This window comes from Emys orbicularis, chromosome 1 (genome assembly GCF_028017835.1).
Source record: "Emys orbicularis isolate rEmyOrb1 chromosome 1, rEmyOrb1.hap1, whole genome shotgun sequence".
In the NCBI taxonomy this organism is placed as follows: domain Eukaryota; kingdom Metazoa; phylum Chordata; order Testudines; family Emydidae; genus Emys; species Emys orbicularis.
The window spans coordinates 18703099-18715464 of record NC_088683.1 but is presented as its reverse complement, the minus strand read 5'-3'; the positions used below and the strand labels follow the sequence as shown (position 1 = coordinate 18715464).

General features: G+C 45.1%; 1 protein-coding gene across 1 annotated transcript in view; it reads left to right on the top strand.

The window, feature by feature from the left end:
• The first annotated feature begins 214 nt into the window (after window positions 1-214).
• Window positions 215-12366, top strand: part of FRMD4A (FERM domain containing 4A) — a 290131-nt gene continuing 277979 nt past the window's right edge. Inside the window, exon 1 of the mRNA XM_065413790.1 lies at window positions 215-307. Coding sequence (XP_065269862.1) covers window positions 215-307 — 93 coding nt within the window. The remainder of the gene's footprint in view (window positions 308-12366) is intronic.

The following is a 12366-nucleotide window of genomic DNA, read 5'->3' as shown; positions in this document are numbered from 1 at the left end:
TTTTTCCTTCCTTCAAAACAAGCCACATCTTGACTCACATGGGTCTAAACTAAAAACCCACTCAGCTATTTGATATTTGGGAAATCTGCAGGAGGCTGTAAGTTATTTCAAAGGAAGCTTCTCTCTGCTCTGAACGAACACACACACACACACACACACACACACACACACACACACACACACACACACACACACACACACACAGCTCTGCACTATGGTAGTGCAGACAGCTGTGACTCCCGGTAGGACCCGAAGACTTTTGTTCAAAATACCATATGGATCACTGAGAAGACGCAGTGTGGAAAGGGTAAGCTATGATTTCTTTGTACTGAGTAAATGCCCCAGAGAATGGAGATGGTCCCATTGTATAATCTTTTAACTATTAGTAATAAGTACCAGTGGGGGCTATGTGATAATGTGTAGAAGTCAGTAGTAGTGAGACCTATTTGATGATGTATAGTAATTAGTATGAGTCAGAGACTATATGTTAATGTATGATGATAATCAGTGCTAGTAGGAACTATAGGATAATGTGTAGTAATCAATACTAGTCAGACTTCATGATAATGCATGGTAGTAATCAATGCTAGTGGCATCTATAGGATAATTCCTAGTAATCAGTACTTGTCAGAGACTGTGAGAATGCAGGATAGTAATCAGTACTAGTGGGGTCTATAGGATGTCTAATAATCCGTATTAGCTGGAGCTGTATGATGATGTATAGCATGAATCAATAGGCTTAGATGCTATATGATAATGCAGCATAGTAACCAGCACTAGCGGTGATGTATAGAAGTTAATTAGCACGCCTGGGGGTTATATGATGCACACTAGTAAACAGCATTAGCATACGCTATCAGATGATGGTATTGCAGTAATCGGTACTAGTGAGGGCTATGTGATAACACACATATAATCCTCTCTGGATAAATCAGATGGTAAAGATGGGAAGTTTGAGAAGGCATTGTTACTTTCCTGTTTCCAATGTGCGGCGGTGGTGGAGGTGGGGAACAGAGGGAGCAGGTCACTGCGAAAGTGTCAGACATGCAAGTGCTTGTTAAGGAAGGCATCCAAAGTTGTTTCTCGGAGCCTCCCTGTGCTCTGAGCTTCAGGAAAGAGAGGCTTCACTCTCTGACCGTGCATGGCAAAGTGACACTTAGAAGATGGAAAAGTGAAGGTGTTTTTGGTGGTTTTAACAACATGCCTCAATGGCTCTGGAGACACTGGCTATCATTTGATTTTTTTTTTTTTCAATACAATAGGGCTAGCATCATAATTGCATTGCTAATTTCCTGAAAGCCCAGCTAGTTGGCCGTGGTGCTTTGAGCCAGGGGAATGAGATCCCCTTAGCTTTGAGGAATGACAGAGATGATAAAATGGCTGTAGTAAAAACAAGCCTCTCGGCTGACTGATAACATCGCACTTGTGGAGACCAAAGAGGACAGATGTGTGTGTGTGTGAGCTAATGAAAACTAAAGGCTGCCTTTAAATCGTGGATTAACCCCACTGTGAACTGTCCAAAACCCAGAAGACTTGGGAGTACAGATGGAAGTGCTGTGTTACCTGAGGGAGATGGAGACTACCCTTGGCGTGTGCACCATAACTACCCAGTCCGGAACATCTTACAGCGCTTAGATGTCGCTCAGTTAACGTGTGCGAGCACACTTTGCATATTTGTGGCTTTTTTGTGCCTTGGCTATTGCGGAGCATGATTAAGACTGTCACTAGAGGAACATAATTCATAACTGATTAATGAATTGTGACACCTTTATCAGTCTGCCTTGTCTATATGATCGGAATGTGCAAAGCTCCCCTGATAAGCTGGTCCTGTTTGCTTATAATGTATTCATAGAGATCATCCTAGTAACATTTTGGCTTTGACAAATTAAAGTCCTGATGCTGGGAATTGCTGAAAGACCCGCGATTCCTAATGGAGTCAATGGGCCTACGTGTATGAGTAAGGACTACTCACTTGAGAATTACTGGGTGGGGTCTTCTCTGTCTTTGGGGCAGGAACTGTCTTTTTGTTCTGTGTTTGTACAGCATCTACCACAGAGGGGTTCTGCACCGTGATTGGGGCTCCTACAAGCCATTGCTATACTACTACTTCTACTAATAATAATAATAAATACACAATAAAAACCAATAACCTCTTTATATACTGTAGTTATACAGGATAAAATGTAGAGTATTCCTGTGTACATATGTACACTCATAGAAATAGGCCCTGATCCTGCAATGTGATCTACACAGACAGTTGCTTGTGCATTCGTCAGCCCCCTTTGGCTTCATTAGGGCTCTGCAAGGTGGTAAGAGTCCACCTACATCAGGGGTGGCCAACCTATGGCTCCGGAGCCACATGCGGCTCTTCAGAAGTTAATATGCAGCTCCTTGTATAGGCACCGACTCTGGGACTGGAGCTACAGGCACCAACTTTCCAATGTGCCGGGGGTGCTCACTGCTCAACCCCTGGCTCTGCCGCAGGCTTTGCCCCCACTCCAACCCTTCCTGCCCCTTCCCCTGAGCCTGCCATGCCCTCGCTCCTCCCCCTCCCCCCCCCAAGAGCCTCCTGCATGCCACAAAACAGCTGATCAGGAGGTGCAGAGAGGGAGGGGGAGGCGCTGATTGGCGGGGGTGCCGGTGGGTGGGAGGCACTGGGAGCGGGAGCTGATGTGGGGGCTGCTGATGTATTACTGTGGCTCTTTGGCAATGTACATTGGTAAATTCTGGCTCCTTCTCAGGCTCAAGTTGGCCACCCCGACCTACATGGATCACCTTGCAGCATCAGAGCCACAGTAAGTGGCTCAGGCAGCAACAGCAGGGAAAGATTCCCAAGGATAAGTACCATCTACAGTGCAAAAAAAACCCAACAACCGCAGCAGCAAGTCATAGAGCCTGGGTCGACAGACTCAGGCTCGTGCTACGGGGCTAAGAGTGGCAGGGTAGACATTCCTGCTTGGGCTCTGAGACCCACCCCCCTCGCCAGCCCCATGGAACGTCTTGGCTGTTATTTTGAGCCACGCACGCCCAAATGTGTAGATCCAAGCTCTGAGATTGCAGGTACAGAGGGTTTTTTTCGCAGACCAGACCTACCCGCCAGCTCCTGAGATTTGTGATAAGTGACTCGCAGGAGCATGAACTTTATTTCCCGAATCCAGTCACATGAAGGGACAGCGTCTAGTGACTTCATGGTCGGGATTACAAGAATGTGTGCATTGCCTGAAGCCAAAACCTCAGGCACTGCCTTAAAATTCTCTTCCACTTGAAATAATTGCTAATTCTCCCAGCACAGGTGAGCTTTCAGGTGACATAGAGCTGACATACTCAGCCCTGCACCAACTGCCACACTCAGTCCTGGTGCAGGGAGGAGGTGTGGCCAGAGTGTGGTATGCTCCAGCTATGGTCAGGTGGCATATGGGCCCAAACCCAGCTGCCAAAAGTTAGAGCAGCCCCTGGGCTGATCTCGTGAGCACTGCAGTTCATAGCAGTGTAGATCTGGGGCTCAGTGCAGGAGAGCATCTGAGCCTGTTTCTTTTATTATCCTTTGGGACTTTTTATTGTGCTGAAGTCTGTATGCTCATAGAGACTTCTGGGCCTAGAGATTTCTCAGCAGAAACCTCTTGCCAGATGGGAGAGTCGCCTGGCTCCTCTCTCCAGCACTAGTCATCAGCCAGGGCTCCTCCCACTCCTTGCCCCTCTCCACCTCCTCCTTACCCACTCACAGTAGGGAGCATTCTGCCCTTACTCTATAGCACAAGTATTGGACAAGTAGCCACTGCTCTTCTCACTACAGCCTGAGTCACAATCTAAGCAGCCCCAGTGTGGCAGAGAAAGGGCTATGACAGACAAGGTCTTAGGCAAGAAGGTGGAGGGATACAGTAGATATGGGCTGTTTATATACAGGCCCAGGCCATTTAAATATATAAACATAGAACCCAGCCTCATTACTTGGCTGATGACTCCTAGGCTTTGTGGCCATGTTGTGTCTCAGGGAAGGATCTGAAGGAGGATATGGCCTTACAGATCAGTGCAGGGACTCTGGGTGGAACGGCATTGTGGAAGAAAGCGCAGAGATGTCTTCATGAGAAGCTGGGAAACAGGTGGATACGGTTGGCATTGTTGGCCGAGTGGAAGAGGCTGGGAGCAACAAGAGCGGACAAGTAGAGCAGGGCAGAGAGGCGAGGAGCCTTGAAAGTAAGTGCAAGGAGCTTAATAATAGCTAATTATGTGGTAACAACTGGAACATACTATTCACTGTATAGGGTACATTACACACATGTATGTGCCCGTAGTAGATCTCGCACATGGGTGTACATACATGACGAGAGACTATACATAATGGTGGGGAGTGAGACAGTCTGTAGTGCATAAATCATAACTGTCCACAAGTGAGGCTGAGGGTCATAACTCATCTGCAGCACAGCTTGACATGACTTATGTAAGCTCCTCTCCTAGCACACTTTTCACTGTTCTCTATAGCGACACTAATATGAATGTATGAGGCAACATCAATGCTAATCCCGTTTCTTAGGTTGTCTGCTGGGTTAGAGGAGCTCTCTGAAACCCACATCATATATTTATATAAAGGAAGAGTGAGCACCAGTGGCAGTGCCGAAACCGGCAGTGTGGAATACGACTTCTGATGGCTCTCTTTATGTGTACAAGTTTAGGATCAGCCTCATTTAAAGTGAATGAAAACGGTTTATTTCACTCATCCCCACTGTGTAATCCGAGATTGGTTTGTTTGTTTGTTTTTCAATCAAAGGATGTAGCCGCACCCATAATACTGCTTAGTGATCAGGTAGAGCATAAATAAAATGAATATTCTGAGAAGGAACATGTTTGCAACAGCTCTTACCTCTTCTTTCATCTACTGTCTGCCTCTCAAGTCAGCACTGGTTGTCTGTGTTACAATAACTCTCAGAGGCCACCGACCAAAATTAAGGCACCATTCTGCTAGGTGTTGCACAGACACATAGGAAGAGATGGATCCTGCCTCAAAGAGTTTACACTCCGAATAGATAAAACAGATTAAGGTTGGGAGAATGGTGCCCTAATTTACTAATGGTGAGCTGAGACAGAGAGACTAAGCACCTTGCCTAGGGTCATGCAGAAGTCTGTGTCAGAGCTGGGAGATAAATCCAGATCTCCTGAATCCAATCCAATGCCTTACTCCTATCTTGGGCACTTTGTTTTTCCCATAAGCCTTATATCTAGTGGTTAACAACATAATATACATAGTTAATGGCAGAGAATACTATTCATGTAAGATTATGTACATGGGCCGGGTGTGAGAGGAAGATCTGTGGAGTGTTGTTAATGTCTAAACAGACAAATGCCTGTTGCGATGAAGTTTCTGTTTCCATCATTGCAAGGAGCTGTTTAAGAGCACATGTTGATTCCTCATTTCAAGGCTTCATCAGCTGTTTTCCAGCTGCGGGAATATTGCTCGACACATCTACAAGGCATTGTTCCTTAAGACCGAAAGCCAGCAAAGAAAGCAATGCACACATCCATAGCAAAGTCTGCCACCTCCTATCCGTTCAGACCTTGAAGGGTGGCACTACAGAAGCTATGAAAAAAAGGAAAGGCAGACTCAAGGTTAAATGAAGGGTTTCATATACGAAATATTTCAAGACTGTGAAAAATGAAGGTCGATCACACAGAGACGTTGCTGGAAACGTAATTTTAAATGAGATGCGACAGTTTGCATCCATGCTTCTTAGCTCCTGGTCCTCAGCGGGTGTAAATCACTGTAGCTCCACAGATTTCAGTAGAAGTCAAGGGTGCTATGCTGAATTATGCCAGTGGAGGATATTGGCATTTTATTCTCGTCTGCCTATTATCAGCCTGATTTCTTGACCCTTTCCATTTTGCAGCTGCTGAGAAGGATAAGCTAAGAATTAAGAATGCAGCAAGGTGCCGCTGAACCACAGGCAAAAACTCTGTTGTCAATAACTCAGATGTAAATCGGCAGCAACTCCACTGATGTCCTTCCAGATTTACATCCCTGTAACCAACTGCAGGATTTGGTGCGATGTCTATGATGCTTCCATTCCAAATGTACATCCATGTGTTGTCATTAAAACATAACCACACAAAGATAAATCCTTAAGTGGATATTTATTACTATTAAAGGCAGACAGCAAAGAAACTCCGGAGACGAGGCAGTATAAGCTCCCACGTTATCACAAACTTCAAATACATTAGAATTCTGGAGGAGGCCTCGTTCCTTCTATAAATAAATTTCTCCTGAGAAGAGAGAGCTCAGGGCAGATGAGATCCAGCCTTCGCTTCACAGGCTAACTCCATGGCAGGTTTTCCCACGCTATTCCGCTGGCTTATTGTGACCTTTGCTTTTGGAGAAAGAATATTGCATTTATTACTCATTTTCCTTTAAGTGATTGCAGCCATACGCTCTTGTCCCCAATATATGCTGCTGTTGTACAGTCTGCTGGCAATATTACTCTCCTGGTCCATTGACTGGTTCTTTCTTTTTTCTGCTAGACAAAACTTAATTCACATTTGTTTTGTTATTTAAATATCTTCCAGCATGGATTCTGGAGCAAAGCAGAAGGTAACCTGTGACGGGGTTTGCTCTACTAACAGCTCAGCGGTGCCTCCTTGTGGCTCATCTGGGGACTTAGCTCTGCCACCTGATCTGACACCCCTTCGTGCAGTACCCAGTCTGTCATTTCCCTCAGTTATTCTGTAGTCTCTCATGTGCCGGGAGCTGCAGCTCTTTCCTCTTCATGGCTTAGCCCTCCAGCTAAATCACATTAAAGTTCTCCCCCCTTCCAGGGTATCATCAAAGTCTGCTTCCAGACTGCTTCCAACCGTCCCCAAATGGGCTATCCCTACTGTGTCACTCCAGCAGTGACTAGTAGGGGAACCCGGGCCCGTCATCTACACCGGGTTCTGGTCCAGGGACCCTCAACCCAGCAACTCTGGGCTTTTACTCTCCCAGCCCTTACTGCTCCTTCCCTGCACTGCTTCCTACTCTTCCCCCTTGTATCTGGAGGCATGACTGCAGGTTTCCTCCCTTGCAGCCTACCAACTTCCTCTCTTTATAGATCCCGCCTAGCTGAACTTCATTAGCGGTTAGTCCTAGCACGCCCTGGGTTTCCTCCAGGTGCAGCGTGAGGTTAATTGGCCTGATTTACCCTTTCAGGCCTTGTGTGCGGTGGATACCCCATCACACAGCCTTTGGTACCAAGAGCTGCAGTAGGAGTCTACCCAAGTGTAAAAGATGGGATGGTTTTTGTGGAATTCCTGCTGAGCCGTGCTGCTCAGTTGTAAAACTCTTTCATACAGTATAGGTGAATAATGGTGTCAGCAACTGAGCAGGCCCCACCACAAAGCAAATTCCCCTAGAGAGAAGCTGATCCTTCCAGATCACAGCTGAAGTCACTAAAACGCAAACTTTAAAAACATCACGCATCAAACCCTTTGCTTATTTAGAGGGCTTTGCCCGAGTGTCTCCTGTGAAGTGTGCTGAAAATGCGCCTTTTGTGATTTTCATCACTCCAATAGACTGCCTGGGTGACAATGGTACCTCTTTGCAATAGAGCTACGCAAATAATTGGGAGAACTAATGATTTTTTGGGTAATTCAATGGAGGAGTTGCCTGGAAGAAGAGAGAGACTCTTGTGGCCATGAACTTCAGTAGTCTTTTCTTGCAAGGTGTTCGGCTCTGAAGGTACGGAGTATGGTATAAACACCTGGATAGACGAAAAAATGCAATATTTTGTGACATGCATTATTTGCAATGAATTATTCACTAGCATTAGACGGCAAATAATTATGCATCAAAGGAAGCTGAGGGGGAGGATTAGTCTATTAAAACTGTCACCAGTATAGTGCACTGATATGAACACCACTTACGATTGCTGAAGCATCAGTTGTATCTGTTTAATCTGACGTTTATTTTTTCTGACTTGTGCACGAGAATTTTAGAGGAACTGGTGTAATTCGACCTATGCCTAGATATCCAAGTGAGTGGATCACCCATGGTTAGTTGAAAGACATTATATTTTGTGACACTTCAAGAGCTGTAACAAATCAAAATAGGCTTCTCTGTGAAAGAGATCAGGAACTGTTCCTGACTTTTTCCCTCCTAAAAGGTAGGCAAGTTAATAACGCAGGAAGTTAGAGAACAGCATCGGCTAATAAATAGTGATGGGTGAACCGCACAGAGATCAGTGTCGGAGTTCTGCTCAGATAGGCCTCCCCACAATGAAGTTTAACTGAATTATCCAAATCTTTCAGGGCTGGAGACCTCATGACAAGAGGCTTTTCTGTGCAATTTCTGGGACTTCAGCATCTCATGTTGACCAGAAAATGAAAAGCCTTTCTCATTGCAATTTGGTACTTCTAGTCCCAATCTTGGCTGGAATCCAGGAGTCCAAGACATGTAGCAAGGTAGAGTTTGGGGTGAAAAATTATCTGAATACTTCATGTCCTGAAAAAAGATTTGGTAAAAATTCAGTTCTAAAAAAGGGCAAAGGAAGGAGCCAGGGGATGGTTCTTTCTTTTTTATGCACTTAATTGTTTATCCCTGCTAATAAGCCTAATTAAAAGGCTTGTAGTGCTAGCTATCAATATGATACTACCATGCATGTTCCTTATACACCTCCAATACCAGCACAAAGCTCTGGCATTACAGTTGGCTAGCACGTTACCTGGCTACCATCAGGTACCACCCTGAGCCCCAGAGACATAAACTAACATGTCAAGGAAGTCACCCAGAGATCCTCTTTCATATGAAGACTGTACTTCCTGTAGGGATAGTGACTGATTGTGAAGAGCAGTACAGAGGTGCTTTGGGTTGTGTATTTAAAAGATCTGACTTACTCACAAGCCTCCAGACTGCTCTATATTTTAGTCTGAATTCAGAACCAGGCCTGGCCCATCTGTAGTGCATGCATTACAGAAACCCACAACGGGTTTTGAATGCCCCCACCTGGATCACTCTAGTTCCCACTGACCTTCGAACATTATAGGAGAGAGATTTTCATGGTTCTTGAATGGATGAGTAGTATTTAGGAACCAAGTGTGATTGTGTGTTTTTCTACTTCTTATTTTCTTGGATAATCCTTCTCCCTTCATGTCGGGATAGTGTATAGCCTGTCTTTTTAAATGGGCATCCAAGGAGAGGCATACAGGTTTGGATAAAATAAGAACTGAAACCAAAACTTCACTCAGCCTTTTTTTTGAGGTATAAAAAGGTCTGGCTAATTATTTCCCCCTCCATTATTTTTCATCTTTATGCCTTGTTGGCCAAGCCCAGAGACCAGAGACCAAGTACAGGACTGGTGTAAATGGAGGCACTTTCATTATATTAGTGATATTTGCACCAATTCCAGTTTTGGCCGCAGAAGCGATGCCATGAGAGAGGCTATGCTGGCTAGATAGCTCATCAGTTTCCATTGGTATCTGAGATTTGGCCTCTTCTTTCATCTGTTTTTTTTTTTTTTTTTTGGTTTTGCTTGTTTGTTGGCTAGTTAGTTTTAAGAATATTGATGTCTGCGACTGAAATTTACCTGGAAATACATTTAAACAAGCCCCCAAGTGATATATTTTGGACATTCAAAAATATAATGCCATGCAATCAATGCACCCATCCTGTCATGTGCTATTCTAAACTTCTGTAATGGGCCCTGGATCTGAACACACAGATAATGAAATGGTGGTGGTCTTTACATTGCATTGGCAGATGGAAACATGCAACTTTTGTACCATATTTTGTCTTGCTTGTACCTCCTCTATGTGTATCAAACTCTCTAATTTACACAAGGCAAAGAATGCAATTAGTCTCTGCATCCCAAAGATATTGGATGAAAAGCTTTTGAAAAGATAATGGGCTACAGATGATGTTATTTAGTCACGCAAACACACTCTGCTACCCAGCTGTACTTTTGGAGTATATTTAGAAGGTGTAATTAGGGTTGTGCGAGATTTGAAATAAGTAAGCAAGTCTCTTAAATGAAGTTTAACCTTGTCTTAGTTTCCAACTGCCATTCTGTAAAAGCAAACTCGGGCTTCATTCGGACTGGGAAAGCTATGCTAATTTTCTCGGCAGATTTTTGCATCATCGTATATTAGGTAAACTCCTTGTGAAGCAATACAAAAGGTCAGGGACCCTGCAATTCATGCAGTTATGATATGGAGGAAGCGTCTGACCTTTTGAGATTTCCATACAACACAAGTACCAGGTATAGAGTATCAGAGGGGTAGCCATGTTAGTCTGGATCTGTAAAAAGCGACAAAGAGTCCTGTGGCACCTTATAGACTAACAGACATATTGGAGCATAAGCTTTCGTGGGTGAATACTCACTTGTGTCTGACGAAGTGGGCATTCACCCACGAAAGCTTATGCTCCAATACGTCTGTTAGTCTGTAAGGTGCCACAGGACTCTTTGTCGCTTTGTACTGGGTATAATCTTCTTTAGAACAGGTGGTTGCTACGTAAGTACGTTCTTGTCTCCTGTCAGCTCGACTGCAGCGTTTGGGAGTGCCCTCCCTGCCTCCTGCCCGCTGATGGGGTGCAGAATGAGCTACACTTTTGCAAAGAGAAACTCTGCTAGGAAGGGTGTTGTCGTTTATATCCTTGCTAGGTCAGCGTTCCCCAAAGCAGTGCCTCATATTAATACCTTAGTAAGGGCCCCCCTTGCAGAACCACTCAATCCACATGGCTGCAAAAGGTGACCTTGTAGTGTAGTTTCTTGATTTAACAGCAACACGGCTTTATTTCCACTCAGGCTACAAATCATTTTAACCAAGGGAGTGAATGCGGCCATTGTTCAGCTCTCTGACGACCCCTGCTGAGTTCTGTGCCCCATGCCATATAGGTTATAGCTTATCGGGCTAGTAAAATGTAGCATGGCCTGGAGAATGTGTCTCTAATGGAGAGAACAGGGTGCAAGGGGCCTAATTCTAGGTTGCCTCGCACCTTGTAGTGGCATTTACATCGATGCAAAGTGAATGTCGAAGGCTGCCAGATCACAGTGCCAAGTGTATTGCCCTCATTTTGCACTGCTGACAAGAACTATGCAAGGAATGGAGCAATAGAGAATCTGAGTAAGGAACTTGCGTTCTCTTTTCCACTATGTGATCTTTGGCCAGCGTTTTTATAAAGTGGCCACTACTTTGGGATGCCTCCAGTTTTGGGTGCCTGATTTTTAGAGGTGCTGAGAGCTTGCAGTTCCCATTGATTCTATTGGAGATCTGGGTGCTCAGCCCCTCTGAAAATCAGGACAAGACCTGTCCTGAATTGGGCCCCCCCAAATTAGTGGCTGTTGGAGCCTCAACCACTCTGTGTATATTATAGCAGCAAAACAGACATAACTATTCCCTACTGACTCCCACCTCAAACGGACGTTGTGGGATCTGATTCACTTGTAAGTGTTTTGAGTGGCTCAGACAAAGAGCACAAGGTCAGAACATTCCCTTTAGAGTGGAGAAGTTGGCAGATTTTCTGCTCATTTCCATGTCACCCTGAGCAAACTCCCCAACATCTTTCATTGGGTGGCCTGCCTTCTGCACATTTCTTAGCCATGTTGTCTCTACTCTAACTGTGTGGCTGTGTGTTGTCCCTGTGAGCGTTGTGGAGGCTCACAGTATTATACACACATGCATTGCGAGGACTTGGGAAGTTAGATGAGAAAAATCACAAGCTGCTTTCTCCCCAGTCTTCCATTAATGGATCTTGATGCATCCCAAGGTGGGGAGGTAAAACAACCTGGATAGATCAGATTGATCAGGAGGGCCCATATCTTTGTGCATTTGCACCACTTGAAAGTGTAATGCATTTTTCCATAAGGGAAATCAAGTTGCAAGCATTTCAAAAGCAGCCTCTTCTTACCAGACCTATTGAGCACCCTGGCTCAGAGCAACTCCTGGTGTTAGCAGGCAGGGACTGGAGTGAACAATTTTTGAAAGAAAATCTCTCTTGGCCTAATGATTGACAAGCCATTGCAGGAGGGAGGCTTTTCAATTCTAGGTCACAATTGAAAATGGTTCCTCCATAATACATCGAGCTTCCTGCGTTTGAGGGGCTCTGCAGACACTAATCTTCACCGCACTCCTGGGAAGGACAGTCAGGAAATATCATCATTCCCATTTGGCAGGCAAGGGATAGTCCCGTGGAGAGCTGCCCATGGCCACACAGCCTATGCATGTCAGAGCCAGGATTAAAATTCAGGGCTCCCCGGGGCTGGGGTTGTTCTCCTACCCCACCGTACCTCCCCTTGAATGCCTCCCTACCTGGCTCCTGATGCAAACGACACTCGGGATTGGGAGGGTCTCTGTTTTTCAGTATTTCCACCAGAATGGTTGGAAACCTCCCCTTTTACCAGGGGCCTCTGC